A 22,665-nucleotide genomic window follows, 5' to 3' on the forward strand; every position below is an offset into this window, starting at 1 on the left:
GAAAATATGTGTCTTGGTGTGAATCCAAGAAGGCTCCTACGGAAGAATTTCACCTGGGGCGTTTACTCCATTTTTTGCAAGCAGGTGTGGATGCGGGCCTTAAGTTAGGCTCCATTAAAGTACAGATTTCGGCCTTGTCGATCTTTTTTAGAAAGAATTGGCCTCCCTTCCAGAAGTTCAGACCTTTGTGAAAGGCGTGCTTCACATCCAACCTCCGTTTGTGCCTCCTGTGGCACCGTGGGATCTTAATGTGGTGTTGCAGTTCCTGCAATTGCATTGGTTTAAACCTTTACGCAAGGTTGAGTTAAAATTCCTTACTTGGAAAGTAGTCATGTTGTTGGCCTTGGCATCCGCAAGGCAGGTGTCTGAGTTGACGGCTTTGTCTCACAAAAGCCCCTATTTAATCTTCCATGCTGATAGAGCGGAGTAGAGAACTCGGCAGCAATTTCTACCGAAAGTGGTTTCATCATTTCACGTGAACCAGCCTATTGTGGTGCCCGTGGCTACTGACGCTTTGGCGGAATCAAAGTCTCTCGATGTGGTCAGGGCTTTGAAAATCTATGTCGCCAGAACGGCTCAGATTAGGAAAACAGAGGCTCTGTTTGTCCTGTGGGCTCCCAACAAGATTGGGGCTCCTGCTTCCAAGCAGACTATTGCATGCTGGATCTGTAATACGATTCAGCAGGCTCATTCTACGGCAGGATTGCCGTTACCGAAATCGGTGAAAGCCCATTCTACCAGAAAGGTGGGCTCATCCTGGGCGGCTGCCCGAGGGGTCTCGGCATTACAGCTTTGCCGAGCGGCTACTTGGTCGGGTTCAAACACCTTTTGTGAAGTTTTACAAGTTTGATACCCTGGCTGAGGAGGACCTCTTGTTTGGTCAATCGGTGCTGCAGAGTCATCCGCACTCTCCCGCCCGTTATAGAGCTTTGGTATATACCCCATGGTTCTTGAAGCATCCCCAGCATCCTCTAGGACGTATGAGAAAATAGGATTTTAATACCTACTGGTAAATCCTTTTCTCTTAGTCCGTAGAGGATGCTGGGCGCCCGTCCCAGTGCGGGCTGTATCTGCAGTTTGGTTGTAGTTACGCTCATGTTGCGTTGAGTTCAGTCCATCTGTGACTGTTGTTGGTCATGCCGTTGCATGCGTTGTTGTTGAATGCCATGTTGTACGGCGTGTTTGAGGTGTGAGCTAGTATGTATCTCACCTTAGTTTTAAAATATTAAATAAATCCTTTTCCTCGAAATGTCCGTCTCCCTGGGCACAGTTCCTATAACTGGAGTCTGGAGGAGGGGCATAGAGGGAGGAGCCAGTTCACACCCATTCAAAGTCTTATAGTGTGCCCATGTCTCCTGCGGATCCCGTCTATACCCCATGGTTCTTGAAGCATCCCCAGCATCCTCTACGGACTAAGAGAAAAGGATTTACCGGTAGGTATTAAAATCCTATTTTAACACTTCCTTTTTGACTACTGTAGCTTATCATTCAATTTTCAGCAGATGTTTAATTTATTTTACTTAATAATTGTATTTGGTTTTCTATTTATATGTAATGACATTTTATTAAACCCACTCTAACCATCTCTGCTGTCATGGAGTGTACATGCGTCTAGTGCAAATGTTTGTGTGTTACAGCTGAACGCTTATTAACAGACATGCACCTGAATATATGAAAATACATTTCCTAAGCATGGTCAGGTCAGAAGTGCGTTCAGCTCGTCATCAGCCCCTCAATGTCTGCAGCAGACTCTTTACATACACACAACGGGATGTAGTTATGGGTCCGACGGTCACATAACCTCCCCCTGCATCCTGATCACTAACGAGACCAACAGTCGGCACGACAACTACCCACCCTCCCCCCCCTGCCATCTGTCCCACCCCCGCCGGAATTCTGCGTCAGGGATCCCGGCATCGGGATGCTGACTGCCAGGATCCCAGCCGCCGGTAACGCAGCCCCAACCCCACACAACACGGTCAACTTGAGCTAAATGTTGAATTGTCGTACAATGAAGTAACAAGTGGTTGAGGTTGGGACATATTCAGTGGTCTATGTTCTAATATGTGACAGATGGAAATCACCAATGCTGTAATCTATCAATAAAGTATTGCCCGGGTAGCTGAGTGATGCTCTGCTGTCTTAGAGATACTGCCCTTAAGGCTAGCTGGTTCACACATGCACAGAGGAACTGAAGGACCAAACGTGCTTTCACTTTCATTTCCACTTAGTGGACGTGTGGGGGAATTGTTAAATAATTCAGAAAAAAAAAAAACCACAAGGAAGAGAAACCAAAACCACTGAATAATGAAAAATGCTTTATTCAAAAATAAAGGCTTTGTTTCAGTAATTTCCTTCTGTTATCGCCATCCTTGAGCAGACACTAACAGATCAAGGATCCTCTGAGGAAGCTGGCAAATCTTATGGCAAGGACATCATAGGTGATGATCCCATGATGTATAGGGTGACATTGCAGACCATAGCGTTTTGCCTTGATACATAGAAATATAACAATTGCTGCTTTACCATTTAGAGACATTTGAAGAACAATATAGTTACAGTTTTACTTTTGTGCAACATTTTGTCATTGGAACATGTACAATTTGGTCTTTTATCTTTAGCGTAATTAGTTACGTTTTGGTGAAAATTAGATGCTTCTTAGCTGTTAATATTATAACCAACATTTACAAAGAAAACTAATTTCAATCTACCCAATTCAAACCCATGATTAAACATGCCCCAGTTTTCTATAACCATGGCTTAATTTCAACTGGTCATACAATTGGAGGTCTGAAAATCAGAACACATCCAGTCATGTCACACATAGAATCATGGTAAGAGTGTCCACGGGGCCCACATCGCACACACTGCACCCATTCACAATACTTACATCTCCATCAAGACTGAAGATACCACCAGGGACATAGTGCAAGCACCATATTTTGCCAGAGATATCACCAAAGACATGGCAGGTGCCATTTTCCCAGAGTTTACTGTGCCAGAATCTACTGAGGGCAAGTCCCGTCAAGAGGTGGGGCACCTGCATGGAGGCTGCATCGGGCCTTCCCCTCTCTTGATCTGCCCCTGCATGGAACTATCTAAGTGGACCTTGGCAAGCTACAATTTCCATCAGACTTTGTTTTTTAAATGCTTGTTTATATTAATAAATATTCACTTTTAAAGCCCAGAAAATAAGCAGGAAACCTAAGGAAATTATTACGGTGGGCACAAATTTGTAGGGACAAAACTTGTAATTCCCTGGTTCGTAGTGATAGTTTTAAGCTGCAGATGTCTTGCTTTTCTTTAAAACACTTATGTGGATGAATTCAAATATTTACTCTAAATCTATTTAGCATTCTCAGTTTATAATCATATAACAGGTCCATTAAACACACTAGTGTGAATATATTTACTTTAAAAGCCTGCACTGAACAACAATAACTTCATTTGTTGCCAGTCAAATAGCAATGCTGCTTTTGGAAGAGTTTAATTATATCATAGGGGTAAAGTGCGCTTGTTTTTGGCAATACATATTGTTATCTTGTCCACACTGCTAAAAAATAATAATAATGTTTTGATGGTTTGTAAGGTAAGTGCATTCTGCTTTCCTGGCTGAACATTAAACGACTATTACATGGTGCTTGAATATATTTCTGTCAAACAGGAAAGCCTCTTGTGTAAGTTATTATATTACGAGTTGGAGATGACAGGGAGCATACCATTTTATTTACATTCTTGCGTGGTACAATTTACTATTGAGGTGTACAGTATACCCCTGCTGATATTTTATTCTATATACATATAGATTGACACTATTGCTGCAGTCGCGCTTGCACAAACCATCTTTCCATCGTCTTTTTTGCCTTAATGTGCTTCTTAATTACAGCAAGATGAAACAAAACCAACTTACAAAACTGCATTGTTTAATTTAATATGCAATACTTGTATATTTGTGTTCAAGTGAGTCTGAATCTGTATATGAAGCAGCTGCTTTTTTTCACGCCAATTTCCGTTGTGCTTCGTATACAGATACAGGGCCCGATTCAGACCTGATCAACTACTGCGCATGCATCTGCACCACAATGTGCACGCGCGTTGCCAAACATCGACAGGATGGGGCAAAAATTTCGATCCCACGGCTGTTCGCAAGGTGATTGACAGGTAGAGGACGTTTGCGGGTGGTAACTGGTTGTTTTCAGGGAGTGTCTGGAAAAACACAGGCGCTCCCAAGCATTTTCAGGTCAGGTGTGTGACGTCAGCCTGATTTCTTCGCACCATAGGAGTAAGTATTGCGCACACTGCACAGAATGGGAAACACATTTGATTGTGAGTGTGATGCGAATGGTTTTGCGGCTGTCTGCAGACTGAGGGGAATTTTCACACAGCGTACACATGCAGTCGCACACTTGCAAGGGGAGAATTTTCACTCCCCCTGGGCAGCGACTATCTGATCGCAGGATAGTGTAATTTACAGCACAGCGATCAGGTCTGAATTAGGCCCACAGACTCAATCGCACACACAGATATACACAAAAACTCTAGTGTCACATATCAAATGAATAAGTGCAGTCTCGTTAAGTATTTTTGTTGTGGCTGATTGCAACTAATGGGACCTACACACCTAGCGACCCGCCGCCGAGCTGCCAGACGGCCGATACAGCAGACAGGCCACCCGGCGGCTGGGGGGAGGTGACGGGGGAGTGAAGTTTCCTCACTCCCCCCCATCACTCGGCTCCATATGTATGCATGGTAACATGGACAAGATTGTCCATATTGGCCTGCATGCATAAGTGACCCAGCACCAACGATGAATGAGTGCGGGGCCGCGCATCGTTGGTGCCTACACAATGACCGATAATGAACGAGAACCAGGGCTGTTTCTAGCCAATTTGGCTCCCAGTGCGAGATTTAAAAATGCGCCCCCCCCCATGACATAAAAAAATGCCCCCCGCACACACACACCTAGATATTAAAAAAAAAACTTGCGCGTGCACCCGGCAAGGGGCGTGGCCTCATCTAAATGGGTGTGGCCTCATTTAAATGGGCATGGCCTCGTCTGAAAAGACTACCTCACAATCCAGTTTTTGACCCTGCTCCAACAGATCACGACCACCACAGGAAAAACAAAATCTACCATATTAAGCCCCACACAGTAACGTCCCCTGCACCATATTATGCCACACACCGTAATGCCCTTGATACATTAAATCCCCACACTACGGCAGGCAAAAGTCCCCATTTCACACATTACAGCAGGTGTCCCCATTTTACACATTGAGAGAGAGAGAGAGAATACTTACAGAGGCGATTACCGCTCTTCGGCCCGCCTCACCAGTCGCTCCTCGCGCCGGCCTTTCCCTCTTCCTAACTTGGAAACCCCTCTGTACTCCGCTCGGGGGGGAGTTTCGCGGAGTGACGGGGTTGCGTCGTGACGTAACGACGCAACCGCGTCATTCTGTGAAACTCCGCCCCCCGAGCGGGTTACTCGGGGAGAAATAGGAGGGGGAAGCAGGGAGCCACAGTTAGTGCCGCAGCGGGCGCCCAGTGTGGTTGCACTGCTCGCCTGCCCCAAGAAACGGCCCTGACGAGAACGTTCATATCAATCACTGTTATCGCCCAGTGTATAGGGCCCTTAAGAAGCGCAATGCATTTCCTGTAAATAATAGACTAATGACATCACAAAATGGCATTTGTGCTGTGCGCTTACAGAGACCACTAAGTACCACTTTTGTAAATCAGCCTTAATTTGCTGTTCTGACAATATAATTATATTTTCCTTACCTTACATTTAAAATGGTTACATTATAGTTTAGCTGGTAACAAGAACTGATACCTACAGTCGATGATTGCCATATAATTAATCAATATTAATTTCAATGGTAATTAATAGATTTGCCATGAAACTTTGTATGGTCTTTCTTGCAGGGAAACTATGAGAAAGCGTGCCTGTGTTTTTCTCAAGCTTACGAGGCTGCAGTCAGTCTCGGTGAAATACCTCTAATAGAAGAGGCCCAAGTTCATTTCGGCATTGCAAAGGCACACAGGATGATGCTGGCAGTGAGCAGACACACAGAGGCTGCAGATTATGTCAGCATGGAGTACCTGCTGACATGGAAGAAGAACAGAAGTGACATGTTCAGTGACCCTGCAAACACTGGTAAGACTAGTAATGACACACATTGGACTTATAGCTGCACATGGTTAATCTATTTATTTGGAATTGCTTGCAGAATGTTACTGTTTGCTTGTTTTACTGTCATTTACTTGTACAGGTTTTCTCAGCAATTAATATACTTACTGATGATGTATGGTTCACTGTTTTCAGTGTATGTTCAGATCATTTGTGAACTGAGAAATTGTTTGAATAGGAATAATCTGATCAAAGAAAATGGTTTAAGGGACTAATGCAGAGTAGAAAGTTAGTCTGTTTGCAGAGCATATCTGGCCTGGTTTCAGACTGCACATGCTCTAGAGCTGAACATACACATCATACACATTTCAGTCACATCTCCACTTGCAGCAGAGCAGGTCTGACTGGGCTGTAATGGGGAGTTCTCATGTAGTTCAGTGGGGTCAGGTAAATGCAACTGCTCGACATGAAGAGCTGGACGTAAGAGTAAATGCTCCTGTTTCCATGGCCAGCAAACCACAAGATACATACAACTCAGCACACATGCAATTTCCATGCATGCAGTGTGCGAGCATCTAAAGCTGATTTGCAGTCAACTCTGCATCAAGAAGGGGCTTATTCAAACCTTCCAACTGTCCTGATTTGGGCGGGACAGTCACGTTTTTCTTGAACTATCCCACCCATGGGTCACAGTGTCCCGCGGTGGGGGGGAGGGGGCAGTTGGAAGACCTCTCTCACTCGCTGCTATGCTAAGCAGAGCAGCGGTGAATAGACACTGTGCGCATGACCTTGCAATAGGGTCTGGGGGCATGGCCAGCAGATCACAGAGCGCTGGCCATGCCCCACATTGGTGAAAATGGGGGCATGGCCCACGAGCGCGGCACTGCCCGCAAGGCTACACCCCCTAATTTTGGGCACGCGCCATCGGCGTGTGTCTGTGTCCTGCCCCACAACTTTAGAAAGTTGGGAGGTACAGCTAATTTACTAATGCTTTAACTAGCGAAACATGGCTAGTAAAAGCAGTGCCTTTCTAAAGTTCATGCATAATAATGATCAGAAGCGTCGGGTTTTGGAACCCAACGTTTAGTAAATAAGCCCAAAAGTCTCCATTTCCTGCTTTAGGAACACAAAGAGCAATATGGACTAAAAGGAACAACAGTTATAATGATAATTTGCATTTTTCAATCTTTTCCTCACCTGCTGTATTTTCACATTATTTTCCTGTAAACGTTAAGTTCAACATAAAGGTGGAATAATTATTCAGAGGGAATCTTATTGCTCTGGCATTTATTAAGCACATTATAAACAGAATACTTGGTTTACCAAGTTGTCATGCAGTTGAAAAATGGCAGTGGCCATATTGCCCAGTGGTACAATATTCAGTAACTACTAAGTATCTCTCATGCCCATTTATTCAGCAAGAAGAGCATTTAAAGCAACTATTATACAGTATTAAACAATATTAACATTCACAGTTTGCTTCATGGTATGTAGAATGATCTAACCACTGAATGATGAGCTCAGTTTCCAGACTAAAAGCAGATTTAAACCACTGACGTGCGCTGTCATATTAAATGTTTGCTCCAGAGTTTTGACTGTATAAAGTATATAAAAAATACAAAGAATATGTTAGAACTATCTTCTTTGCATTATTCTAATAATTTTATAGCCAAAACTCTGGAGTAAAAAGTCTATGGCAGGTGAGGCAGTGCCTCACCTGCCTATCTTTTCCGCACATCGCTGTTCAAAACTCACCAAATTTCCAGGAGTTTATACTACTGCACCTGTGTATAATGCCCAGATGTACGCTTTGGCTCATAAATTGCATGTAAATCTGGCTCTGGGGCTAGCCAGTGCCTCCTGAGCTAGTTAGCTCACCGCACGTCCCTGATTTAAACAGTCATTGTTTTCTTCCAAACTGAGGTAACAATGGGGGTCATTCCGACCCGTTCGCACGCAGCGTTTCTTCGCTGTGGTGCAAACGGGTTGGAACTGCCGGGCAACGACGCCAGGACCGAAGAAAGCGATCGCAGGCCCGATCGTAAGAAGATTGAAAGCGGGATGGAGGATCGGGGCATCTACTCACCGTTTCCCGGGCGTGGTAAGGCGAACGCAGGCGTGTCCAGGCGTTTGGAGGGCGGGACCTTCATCGCTGGATCCGTCGCACAGGGTAAGTAGGTGCAGGGCTAGTCTTGTTCTGCACAAATTTCTTTTAGCATAGCAGGGCTGCACAAGCGATCGCAGCCCTGCTATACTAAAATACACTCCCCCATAGACGGCGTCTAGTTGATCGCACGAGCAGCAAAAAGTTGCTACGTGCGATCAACTCGGAATGACCACCAATATCCCATCTCTAATGTATTCCCCGCTATAAAATATAGGTTATTAATTAGAAGTCACCTAGGCCCACATCAATACTCAACTGTAAACTTTACAGGATATGTGCAGAACATTTCTTCTGTTAGATATTCACAAATCATTTCCCTGATTACTATGGATGTTGTTAGTTAACAAGTTCATTCAGGGAAGAGAAAACTTGACACTTTCTGTCTCATTTTGAGGAGCGTGTGCACTAATATTTTGATTTGAATAGGACTAATACACAGATCATTCAGTGGTGATCACCAGAATTCACCTACAATTCGCTTGGAGATTTTTCCTATCATGCTAGGTCTAGCTACTGGTGTTTGTATGGCATGCTTTTGGGCCATACAGTATGTGTTTTTTATGCAGACTAAAATAGAAATAGAAATACCCCTCCCTATATATCCTGTTTTTATAAAGAGCGCTGCAGAGTCCCAAGGAATTGATTTCACATGTCATGCTATTGCAGGGATGAATCCACTCTCCGGCCATCACCCATAACCTGCAAGTGCAGTATAATGAATGCTGGGAAAGTAGATGAAGAAGAGGAAGTGGAAGTCAGATGGTGGCTTATATGTATAGTCACGTGAGAATAGAGATGATAGTTTTGTGTACAGCTATACATACAGTATCTGACTGGATACCACATCAGTTGTATGTTGCTTTTAAGTGGCCTGTAACCCTGTAGAACAATATCCTGCCAACAGATCTGGATTAAGATCTCACGGAGCCCTAGTCAAGATACACCCTGATCTGTTCACATGCAAAGTATATCTTTTCTAGATAAACTTAAAAATACCCCCTCTAACTACAGAAACAAAAGTAATGATAATTACAATGTATGCTAATCCATTATTTTCTGTCATAAGGGCTATCCCTGGTGCAGGAAAGCTCCGGATCTCTCCATACGCTCATTTCTGAGCAGCCAGCACGTCAGACACGCCATAGCAACCTCATCCTGTGCAAATGCCCTATTGCTACCAAGTTATACCTACCTGAGCACAATTAAGACAGGCACCCTCCACCCTTTACTTGGTTTACCTGGAGCTGTCAACCTCTTCACCTGGGTTGGGTGGCAGATTCAGTTCACAAGCATCATCATAATGTCAGAACTTTCCTGCAGTGCTTTACTTTAGTTAGCGTTATATGCAATAGCATAACCAGAGAATCTATGGTGCCAGCCCTGGTGGTTACATTAATGACAGGCTAACACTTTTGGCTTGAGCAAGCAATATAGCTGCTTCACACGACCCGAAACCTTTTTTTTTGCATGTTTTTGCTGAAGTCCTTATTCAGTGAATCACAGGATTTTTGTGACTGCCATGCAATACTAACAGTATTTTTGTGACATCATTCACTACTGAGAGCATTTTTGTGACTGCCATACAAAACTGAGAGCATTTTTGTGATATCATTCACTAATGAGGGCATTTTTGTGACTCTCATACAATACTGAGAGTATTTTTGTGAGCCCCATAAAATACTGAGATCATTTTTGTGACGTCATTTACTACTGAGAGCATTTTTGTGATGCCATACACAACTGAGATCATTTTTGTGACGCCGTGCACTACTGAGGGGATGTTTGTCACCACTATACCCTATTGAGAACATTTTTGTGACGTCATACAATAATCAGAGCATATTTGTGACCTATTTACATTACGAAGAGCATTTTTGTAAACCGCCATGTGATACTGAGAGCTCGCTAATGACCAACATATGTTACAGAGCAGTTTTGAACATGACATGCACTCAGCCTTAAAAACTCATCCTCAAAATTCATTAACTCCTGTATAATCATAACAGCCTCCTTCAACAAACTGTATATGACCCCATTTATAAACTGTAACTCCTTATCTCCAATTATCAAATGCCCGTCATGTTAATTAAGCACAATAAAAGCATTAACCCTGTCATTACCACGTTATTCTGTCAAACTTTCCTCAACCATGCCCATTACCTCCTCCACTTCTTCCAATCACAGCCCCCAGCTATACTTACTGTACCTTTTGCTGGTCTGATTGTGAATGCTATTTTCTGACCCTCTGCTTGCATTGCTCACTGTGCTGTTGTCATTTACCAGTGCTGTGGGAAAAGATCCCATCTCTTGCTATATCTTTTGAGGAGGAGGTAACTCAGACCACCAGAGAGGAAAAGGCAGGGGCCGTGCACTGTAGCAATAGACTAAACTGCCCTGCTTCATTCATCTGCCAGGCTTCTCAATACATTAACCAGCATGGCAGCGCCCCATGGTTTCGGCTATGTGCCTGACCTGCAGGGACCTCCCATGCATCCCTGTAAGTATGCAGTCCTGTTGACTGTCCCTAATTTCTACATAGGCACCTGCCCCTCCACTCACTGCTATACTTTCCCCTTATTCGAAGCTGCAGCATCTCTTGCAGCAAGGTAAATAAAAGGAATAAGAAACTGACTTTTATAATAATATAGTGACAGGTGGTTGATGGGCTGCCTAGGTCCCACTGGGCCTGTACTACCTTGTCAATGGTCCGGCCCTGTCTACTAAGCATTGCATCCTACAGGTACAGTAGCAGCATTTTGTGGACACAGGAAAAGGAGTGACCTTCCTCATCATAGAAATGAAGTAAAAATTTGTGCATCACTAATAAGCACATTGCGCTGTTTAAAGACATTATTCTACGGTATTTGTGTGAAAGATTCGGTCATTCTCTCTCCTCCCTTTTGCCTCCAAACTTCTTGAGCATATTGTCTATAATCGCCTCACTTCCTTTCTTTCCTCTCATTCACTGCTTGACCCATTCCAGTCTGGTTTCCGTTCTCTCCACTCCACTGAAACTGCCCTCACAAAAGTCTGCAATGACCTCCTTGCAGCCAAATCTAAGGGACACTACTCTCTGCTTATTCTTCTTGACCTCTCTTCTGCTTTTGACACTGCGGACCACCCTCTCCTTCTGCAAATCCTTCACTCTCTTGGTCTGCGTGATACTGCCCTCTGCTGGCTGTCCTTCTTCCTCTCTGATCGTTCCTTCTCTGTCTCCTCTCATGATGCTACCCCCCCCCCCCCACTTCCACTAACTGTTGGTGCCCCCAAGGCTCTGTTCTTGGTCCTCTCCTTTTCTCTCTCTATACGTACTCTTTAGGTGAACTCATTAGTTGTTTTAACTTCCAATACCACCTCTATGCTGATGACCCTCAAATCTACCTCTCCTCCCCTGATCTCTCCACAGCTCTCCTCACTCGTACCTACAACTGTCTTTCTGGACTACTGTAATCTCCTCCTAACTGGCCTCCCTGACAGTTACCTCTCTCCACTCCAATCTATCCTCAATGCTGCTGCCCGGCTCATCTTCCTCACCAAACGCACTACGTCCACCTCCCCTCTTCTACAAGCCCTTCACTGGCTTCCCTTCCCTTTCAGAATCCAATTCAAACTTCTCACACTCACTTACAAAGCTCTCACCCACTCCTCTCCCATCTACATCTCTGACCTTTTCTCCCTTTACTCTCCCACCCATCCTCTTTGCTCTGCTAATGCACGCCGACTCTCCTGTCTTCTGATTACTTCCTCCCACTCATATCTCCAAGATTTTTCACGTGCTGCTCCCTTTCTCTGGAATTCTTTACCTCTCCCCCTCAGACTCTCCACCTCTCTACAAAACTTCAAACGGACTCTTAAGACCCAATTCTTTACCAAACCCAGCCAAATCTCATCCTAACCCTCTGTTCCACGCTCTCTGTGTACCCCCTGTCTGTCTACCCCTCCCCTCAGAATGTAAGCTCTCACGAGTATGGCCCTCTTCCCTCATGTCGTATCCTTTTCTTACTTTAATAATCCTCAACTGCCCAAATCCCGCAGTTTTTTGGCCACCTTGGAACTTATCTCTGTGTTGTTTACTGGTGTAGTTATGCTTAGTTACCCTGTACTTGTCCTATATTGTCTTCAACTGTAAGTCACTGTTTTCCTGTTTTGATTATGTGCATATGTTCTCTGTAATTGGGCACTGCGGAACCCTTGTGTCGCCATATAAATAAAGGATAATAATAATAATTCTCCATAATACTGAATATATATTCTCAATATTTGTGACAATTTGTGATTTTATGAACACAGTTTGACCTTACAGTATTTAAGGTTTTCCAGCTGGTAATATCATACATTGTTCTAAGTGATACTTTTCTGTCTCTCTAATTAGTGTTATACTTACTTTCACTGGATATGTTCACCATCCCATTGAAATGAAAGAGTAGGAATTAGCCTGTCTGGAGCTGACAGTGGATGCATTATTCTGCAACACTATTTCTTGCTAAATAAGACCACTCTTAAAATACTGCCGACATAAATTCTGTGTCTTCACCACATGAATAAATAATGCTGCACTGACATATCAATCACATATATGGAATATATTGCACACCTTTTATTTCACAGTTCTGTTTTCTAATTTGAAAAGTAGTTTTTCATGTTGCCTGTTTTCCCTAAAATAGAATTTGTAATTGTTTAATCAAAAAATCTTAATGGATGCATAAATTTACAGGTGCCACTACTTTATCTTCTTGCTAGAACAAATAATTGAGAACTGTGTCAAATTTCACAGTGTTACGGAATATAAAGTAGTTGTAATGGAAAAAAATAACAATGGTACAGTATATGCCATCTAAACTTAGGCCACAGTAATACGGTATTCTATTCATACTGTACATATCTTCTGTTTTATTCTTCTAAAATAAAGTTTACAAAATGATAATATATGTTAGAGAAAACACCCTGATGTCTTAATTTGTTGTCGCATGAAGAAGTATTTGCTCCACATATCCAAAAAGCTTGTAATTAATGAGTTTTTCATCAACATGAATGACACTCCTTTCTTTGTACGCCAATAATCATGGCATGTTGCTAATTGTAATTTGTTCGCAGTATGCAATGAAAACACTGAAATTACTGCTTTTGAGTCTGTTTTCTAAAAATAATTATTTGATTCATAACATAACTGATGTTGCTGCAGTGTTACTGTGAAAATCAAGAGGTAATCACGTTGTTTTAAAGTATACCTGGTGTCTGTATGGTGGAAACCATTTTGTGGGATAAACCAATGGGGGTCATTCCGAGTTGATCGCTAGCTGAAAATGTCTGCTGCGCTGCGATTAAGTAAAAAACAAGCACTTCTGGGCATGCGTATGCGGCGCAGTGCACACGCGCAACGTACTTTCACAACGGCCGATGTATTTTTACACAAGGTCTAGCAAAGCTTTTCAGTCGCAATGGCCGCCGCAGAGTGATTGACATGAAGTGGGCGTTTCTGGGTGTCAACTAACCGTTTTCAGGGAGTGCTCGAAAAAACACAGGCGTGCCAAGAAAAACGCAGGCGTAGCTGGCCGAATGCAGGGCGTGTTTGTGACGTCAAATCCGGAACTGAATGGTCTGAAGAGATCGCAAGCACTGAGTAGGTCTGGAGCTACTCTGAAACTGCACAACTTTTTTTTTAGCCGATCTGCGATCCTTTCGTTCGCACTTCTGCTAAGCTAAAATACACTCCCAGAGGGCGGCGGCTTAGCGTTTGCACGACTGCTAAAAACTGCTAGTGAGCGATCAACTCAAAATGACCCCCAATGTTCTATCTATTGCAGCCCCCTCCTATCAGCAGCTGTGTAGGCAAGGTATGCTGACGTTGAACACCAGGAGCCTTTATCTTCTTCTTCTTTCCCTGTTATAAATACAGGAACCATGCAGCATATTACTGGCACTACAGCACTTAGCCCTGCCATTAACAGGCCATGGTGGTGCCCTTTTCTTCCGTGAAACACATGCTGACATAGATATAGTGTGAGGCCATTTGTTTTGCAAATAGTGGGTCCTACTACTATTCAGGAGATCGCAACTGAAGCATTTCTCCGACTCCTCCCTATATGTGTACATCCTATTAATGCTGGTGTTTGTTTGTTTTCAGTCTCTTCATTGTAATTATAACTTGTCATATGAGTTACCATTTTACTACCGTCTTAAATTTGCATTATAATATGTTGAATTATGAAAGATAGTTAATCCAGATAGGTGTTTTCTGTGTTACATTTTGGAGAATTTATCAGTTTGTGTGTTATCTTTGGATACATAGATACATGTCACTGTGATATACCTAGCAATAACATAGGTTTCCCTAGGTATCCAGAGCTGATACATTTGTGATACACTCCAAACACTGTTGTTCATTCTCTTCACACACCTGTGACTATCTTATAGACAGATACTGATTTGCAGCCTAGAGCTGTTACATTATTACTGGGCTTGATAAGTTTTTCTCAAATGTATGAGCCAGCTTAAAAGTTTAGGAGCCAGACATCGTCACCAGCCAAAATATTTGAAAACTTAGATAGGCCACTAGACAAGTCCCTTTAATGCCCCACAGACCTCCTCATATGCCTTTAGACTACCACACCGGCCTCTTTAATGCCCATCAGACCCAGCCACATGCCTATCTCTGGAGCCCAATATAGTATACCACACAGTACCGACCCTATTCCACCGCATGCTGTACAGCAGGGGTCCCAATCTATAGTATGGCAAGCAGCAGGGCCCCATATCCATAGCATGCCACACAGCTGAGATCCCAAACCATAGTCTGCCACGCAGTAGGGCCTCCAAATACTAATACATTTATAGAAGGAAAGCCTTAAAATAAAATGTCTTCAGTGGGCTATTTGACTAAATAAACATGTGGCCCAGCAAAAGGGGGAAGCGGCTGAACAGCCCTGCACACTGGTTCCAGCACCGGGCACCAAATAAAGCACAGCAGGGCCCAAGAGAGTAAGGGGGTGTTTAAGGATGGTGGCTAATGTACATGTGAAGCCAGAAGCTGTCTTACCCATGTCTAGGATGCCGGAGCCTGGGACTGCCAGGTATGACAGAGCCTGGAACCGCTGAGGATGCTGGGACCTCCTAAACCGCAAGGGATGCTGGGATCTCCTAAACTGCCGGGGATGCTGGAATTATGAAGGATTGCTGGGACCTAAAACCATGGGGGATGCTGGTGCCTAACGCTCCGGGGGACGCTGGGAACTGAAGCCGCTGAGGATTGTTGGGACCACTAGGGATTGCAAAACTTATTGCTGGGACCTCTGGAGCTTCTGAGACTCCTCCCACCACTGGCAAAATCCAGTCACCAGGTCCCATAACCTGGTGCCCAGGATTTGTCGAGCCCTGCATTATTGACACACATTCATTTTTGATAAAGGTTTGGCTACCCCTTCATTTACCAGGCCTAGTCTAAATGCTGTACATCCACCCATCTCCCTAAGGTGGGTATTTATCAAAGCTCAAAGTGAGATTAAATTGTGAAAAATAAAGTACTTGCTAATCAGCTTCTACCTTTTATAGGCTGTATTTGAAAAATAACAGAAGCTGATTGGCTGATACTTTAACTCTTACAATTTCATCTCTCTAAAAGCTTTGATAAATACCCCGAGTGCTTTTCTCTCTCCTCTTCTTCCCACTCCATTTAATCTCAGCAAGGGAAATTAAATCACAATTTGCCACTTTGATACCAAAGTAGTCAAACGTATGTACCTAGGGGTGATTCAGTAAGGATCCCATCAGTGATCCTTACTGAATTTATCCCATTGGTTAGGTCCTGCGATTTCAGCACAGAAATGTGAACGCCTCTGCCTGATCGACAGGTAGAGGCATTCGTCGGGAGGGGCGGTGGCTGCCGGCGTTTAGGAAAATGGGGGCGTATCCCCCTGCTTTCTGGGAGTAGCAAGGCCAAGGCGCAACACAGTTTCCTTGGCCTCGCAGGCCGCCTAGCGATGGCAATGCTGAGAAAGCTTAGGTTCACTCAACCTGCCGACGCAGATGAACATCCCGACCGATGATCATGATGGTCATCTCAGATGCAATCTCATTGCAAATGCAGGGAGGAGGTGGTATGCACCTTCTCCTGCATTTGCATTGCTGAGGATTGCAATTGCAAAGCTGCTTCAAACAACTTTGCAATTGCAATCCTTTGTGGATTAGGACCCTACTCCTCATTTATCAAGACTTACCCTGATCCTCCCAATTATTACAATGGTAAGTGCTAACTTTTGAACCCCCGCAGACAATGCAATTTTGGCCTGAACATCCATGCCGCCCCGAAAACGCCCATGACATGCCTGTGTTTCCTGCTCCACTCCCTCCCAATGCCGCGTCGCCACCTATGAATGCCCACTGCCTGTCAATCAAATTGTAATCACATCCTTTCAGAATGCGATTGCAATGTGAATGCCTGCGCACGCGTACTGTGAATGCTGCGCATGTGCAGACGGACAAAATCAATTTCCGACCAAGTCGGAATGAGGCCCTGTGTGCTGAAAACAGGCACACTTTAATGTTTCTTGCTATGCAGAAACAGCTCTGTAATTTGTTTTTCAAAATGGATACAATGGTACAGAAAATCCCTTTATGGTCAACATCTGATTAGTGTTTTGCACCTGGTGCATTACAAGTGCAATCTATCCTGACCCCCTTCCAATACACCACACAAATAACCTGGTATCGACCCGGTATATTGCCGCGTCGACACGGGTCGCTGTGCTGTGTGAAAGGGACGAATTCCCGGGTCGCCTGCCCCGGTAATTCAACCCGGGAATAAAGCAGTGTTATTCCTGGGTTGAATACCGGGTCAGGTGCAGTGGGAACGGGTTGCCGGGTCGATGCGACCTGGGACCCGTCCACTACATAGGGAAAGGCGGCGCGGAGGTGAGCTCATCTCCCAGCGCTGCTCCCCATGCCGGCTCCACCCCTCGCCGCTAAGGCAACCAGACTCGGTTATGTTGCCTGGTCAGGGATGCAGTGTGAAAGGTCCAATGCCGAGTTCCACCCGGGAAGGACCCATTTCCAATTCCCGGGTGGGACCCAGCTTTGCGATCTGAAAGGGGTATTAGTGACCTAGTACTGGGCTGGTTGCTTTTCTCTGAGTACAGGATACAGTACATGTCTGTCTATAGAAGGATGGGGAGTAGCTTTTGTATGGTAAAAGGCCTCTTTAAAAGTTCCCGATTAGAATCATTTTAATGTATACTGTATATAAAAATATTATAGTTACTGAATTGCAACCCAAAAATATTTTAATACTGAAATGAAAAAAACACACCCTTTTAAATATAAAATTTGCAAATAAATTATTTAAAAGACTCTAATATAGTTAATTTGTGCAAGAGTTTTAAATTGCAAATATAGTAGTTCCAGGATAACTCATGGATCTATGACATTTGGAGAGATAAATGTAATATATCTTTCTGTAACTCTAATCTATGAGGGTAGTTCAATAAGTACAGTAACAAGACCTCTCACGTGTATAATATTCTCTATGCAGTATCATTCTAATTTCCCACCAGGCCAGAGCAGGTAGACCACTGCTTCCCCACGCGCCCTTTAGATTGCGCCTCATCTCAGTCATACTGTCCCAACATCAGTTGGAAGATACTGGACTGGTGGAAACATGGTCAAACATTGATGTGCGTAGTGTGATCAGATTTCTTTCTACAAAGGTCACATCAGCAGCTGAATTTCATCGCCAATACGACGCCTTCTCGCAGCAACCCAGAAAGTTTTGGCTGATGTTGGTACAGTATACCATATACCATATCAAGTATGTATTGTTCAAGTGCCAGATTTTCAATCCAACATGTATTTTGGCTGAGTTATACCGTGAAGTTGAGGATTACATACGAATGCACAAAAGTATATATTTTATTTTTGTAATTGTTTTTATTACGTCATTAGTAATGATTCTGATTTATTTTTAATGCTTTATATCAATAGGCAACTACAAGATATAAAGGGTTACCCTTCTGTAAAATAAATTTATATATATATCACTATACCTACGCAGGGATCCCGAACGGTGAACATCCCGCCGGTCTGCATGCCGACAAACAGGGACTATTCCCACTCGTTGGTATCCATGACACCCACAGAGTGGAAATAGAACCTGTATCCACCGAGCCCGCAGCGGGGTGAGCCTAGCAAAGCCGCAAGGGTCTTCATTGCGCTCACATCCCCCCGGCCATCTAAAACCCAGGGTCCCAACTGCTGGTCACATGAACCCAACCCATATATATATATATATATATATATATATATACAGGCAGTGCAATGAGGCGGCACTCTGGAGACTTTTCAAGTGATTTATTGAAGTGTTCTACGTTTCGGGGACGCAGCCCCTTCGTCAGGATAAATGTGTACATCAACAAAAAGTGTTTAAATACCTGAGTGAGATCGCTCACACCCGCCGCCTCCAACCGCGTCGCCCGGTTTCCGGTCACGTCCTCCCGGTCCCGCCGGAAGTGACGTCACGCCGGCCCGTCCAGCTGACGCGTTGTGGCTGGGAAGAGAGAAACCATAACAACATGTAAACAATATGTCTGCCTCCATTCAGCCATTGCATTATATGTCAGACACAACAAATCAAGTGATCAATAAATAAATAAGACGATCTGATATATATAAAACCATACACATATAAAACTTATAATAATCAGAGCGATATCAATGTGATATACTTACAAATAGACAATATTAATGCAACAAACTGCGGACTGCATTTTAAAGAAAGAAAAAAAATAATAATAATAATAATAATGAACAATTAATAAACAATAGTGATCTAATATAATAAATTCATCAAGCTACTAAACTATTTCCACTAGATTTGGGGTTAATTATTACCAATGCAAATAGATACTACATCACCTTTATAATAAAGCCCAGGATTACCCACTTGCTTGCCAAGCTTCTCACAAAAAGCATCTTAAATTAAGGGCTTCATTGAGCCCCTTTGGCGCAAGTGTATTTAATGTATGAATCCAGCGGGACTCCAATTGTAACAATTTTTTGGATCTATCTCAACCCCTTAGGGATTTGGGGACCTGATCAATGATTTTGTATCGAAGTGTGGCCATATTGTGTTGTTTTTTAGCAAAATGACGGGCCACTGGTTGCTCGCTATCACCTGTTTTTATAGCTTCACGGATGGCATACCTATGTTGTGCCATTCTGATCTTAAAGGCACAATCCGTCTTGCCCACATATGATAAGCCACATGGGCAAGACGGATTGTGCCTTTAAGATCAGAATGGCACAACATAGGTATGCCATCCGTGAAGCTATAAAAACAGGTGATAGCGAGCAACCAGTGGCCCGTCATTTTGCTAAAAAACAACACAATATGGCCACACTTCGATACAAAATCATTGATCAGGTCCCCAAATCCCTAAGGGGTGGAGATAGATCCAAAAAATTGTTACAATTGGAGTCCCGCTGGATTCATACATTAAATACACTTGCGCCAAAGGGGCTCAATGAAGCCCTTAATTTAAGATGCTTTTTGTGAGAAGCTTGGCAAGCAAGTGGGTAATCCTGGGCTTTATTATAAAGGTGATGTAGTATCTATTTGCATTGGTAATAATTAACCCCAAATCTAGTGGAAATAGTTTGGTAGCTTGATGAATTTATTATATTAGGTCACTATTGTTTATTAATTGTTCATTATTATTATTATTATTATTTTTTTCTTTAAAATGCAGTCCGCAGTTTGTTGCATTAATATTGTCTATTTGTAAGTATATCACATTGATATCGCTCTGATTATTATAAGTTTTATATGTGTATGGTTTTATATATATCAGATCGTCTTATTTATTTATTGATCACTTGATTTGTTGTGTCTGACATATAATGCAATGGCTGAATGGAGGCAGACATATTGTTTACATGTTGTTATGGTTTCTCTCTTCCCAGCCACAACGCGTCAGCTGGACGGGCCAGCGTGACGTCACTTCCGGCGGGACCAGGAGGACGTGACCGGAAACCGGGCGACGCGGTTGGAGGCGGCGGGTGTGAGCGATCTCACTCAGGTATTTAAACACTTTTTGTTGATGTACACATTTATCCTGACGAAGGGGCTGCGTCCCCGAAACGTAGAACACTTCAATAAATCACTTGAAAAGTCTCCAGAGTGCCGCCTCATTGCACTGCCTGTATGTGGGAGTATTACCTCCACGAGGAGGGCACCGGGAGCAGCTGTTCGCTGGCAGAGGGGACCGCAGGAGTGCCGGGTCACTGTGAAGGTTATATATATATATATATATATATATATATAGGATATTTCTCCTGATATGTCTCAGACAGGAGCGGAGTGCCGGTAGGTGTCCAACGCGTTTCGTCCTCTCAATTCATTTTTAGGACCCCTGAAGTGCGTTGGGCACCTACCGGCACTCCGCTCCTGTCTGAGAAATATCAGATAAGCTTTTATGCATTTTTAAAATTGTACGAGTCTACCTATATGTTTTTGTCATTGTGTGTATTATTAAAACTTTTTTAAACGATACTACACTATTAGAGGCTTTCCTTCCCATTTGGGAGCTTTCTGATTCTTCAAGGCACTTGAAATTGTTGCTGGAAAGACGAAAGCATCATCTAATATAGTGCAGTCTTACATGAGTACGAATAAGGGATACCCTGATGCAAAGACACTTGATATAAGGCAATTGTTCTACATATGTCTGGTACGCATATTTTATTGTCATCTAAGGATTTTTTTGAATGAACTGTTCACAAACACTGAAGGCGCAACTGATTTACCACTAGAACATTTCTTGAGAACAAGTCCCATTGGGAATTGGACTATATAGAAATCTGGTTGTGACACCATTATGATTGGTAGTGTTCACTAATTTATGTATTTATTGTCTCAAAGAGATTTAGAGTCTAAAACCTCCCAGTAGAGGATATCTGGTTACAAATAAACAGGTTGTAGCGCTATTTGCACCTTTTTTTACACTATCTATATATATATATATATATTGCTACTCACACATGCACATGACATGGAAATACGTTTTTAATTATTTACCATTTTTGTATTGTGGAATAAATTGAACATAAATAACTAAATAATCTCCCCTTAAGCAACCACTATAGCATCACTTACTGTTTTAACTGTTTACATGCAATCAGGCATGTGCTATTCATAATAATTGTATTGTTATCCTTTGTATATAGAAATTGTTATATTTGTATATTGATTTTTGTACAATTTCAGGATAATGAGCTGCACTAGAATGTGTTTTCACCTGATTGTGATTTTAATAGTAGTTTATCCATTTTTAGCTTGTTCATTTCTAGCCACCGAATGTGTGTATAGATCTATAGTTATACACTATTGTCATATTTCATTCAGAACATTTCAGTATAATACAAAATGTTGCTCTGTTATATACAGTAGGTTACAGTATGCATTATGAAGTTTATTTTGTGCCATATATACTAGTAAAGCAAATGAACATCATTATAATAACTGGTGAATATTTTGATGTCAGCTGAATGTATATAGTCAGTATGGAGCGGAGAATACAGGGTTAAAGAGCTGCATTTGAGGCACTGTTCAGTTGACTTGTTATGTAGGGAGAGATGGGCTAATGACGTGTAGGTGCTCAGCGCTCAGGTCTCTCAGGTGGCTTCATTCGACCAGTTTCAGCAGAATGATGAAAAGATTGAGATAAAATAAACTGACAGTTGCTACTCATCGCAAGCAGCAAGCAGTACCCCAGCAGCTGAGACCCTGGGAGACCTCTTTCTTAAACAAAGGCTTTTTGCGCTGCAGTAAGCAATGAACTCCAAAATAAAAAAAGATTGAACGGATTGGCAGCTGGTGGCCACGGGAGGAGGGAAAGTTTGGAAACCGGGATACACAGCAATTGTTGGCTAATTAGTAGCCATTCCCACCTACTTAATACCAGACCATTAAGCAGAATACACTTTTTTTTCTTGCCTTCACTGTTGCACATGACATTATACCCTAATCAATACCCACCCACTGTCTGCCTTAGTGCCCACAAATGAATACATTGCAGTTCAAGAATGCAGTAATTGAGTTAGGACAGAAAGAACCTTCTCCAGACTTTCTCCATTTCTGAAGATACCAGTGTAGCACTTGAAAAGCCCAGATACAAAATCAGTATCCTGTTCTGACAAGTGGCAGGTAGGGAACGGTTGTCAGAAGGGAGTTAGATTGCAGCACTGTGATTCAGCCCACAGGAAAAGTGTGGGCACTGTGGATATTAAAACTGATGGAAAGAAAAAATTGAAAGTTTTCAGTACTTTATATCATCTTCCCTGAGACTATTTATTATTGTGCTTATGCAGAAGAAGGCAACAC

General features: G+C 43.0%; 1 protein-coding gene across 6 annotated transcripts in view; it reads left to right on the top strand.

Moving 5' to 3' along the window:
* The window catches only part of TTC29 (tetratricopeptide repeat domain 29), a 562,022-nt gene that overhangs the window by 437,752 nt on the left and 101,605 nt on the right, over nt 1-22,665 (top strand). For 4 of the 6 annotated variants that reach the window (XM_063920589.1, XM_063920588.1, XM_063920590.1 and 1 more), the window contains exon 10: nt 5,926-6,157. In XM_063920589.1, the coding sequence (XP_063776659.1) occupies nt 5,926-6,157 (232 nt within the window). Of the gene's footprint in view, nt 1-5,925; nt 6,158-8,963; nt 12,923-17,995; nt 18,097-22,665 lie in introns of those variants that run through there. The other 2 variants (XR_010177479.1, XM_063920591.1) reach the window with 2 other exon arrangements.

This window comes from Pseudophryne corroboree, chromosome 1 (assembly GCF_028390025.1).
Source record: "Pseudophryne corroboree isolate aPseCor3 chromosome 1, aPseCor3.hap2, whole genome shotgun sequence".
Lineage (NCBI taxonomy): Eukaryota > Metazoa > Chordata > Amphibia > Anura > Myobatrachidae > Pseudophryne > Pseudophryne corroboree.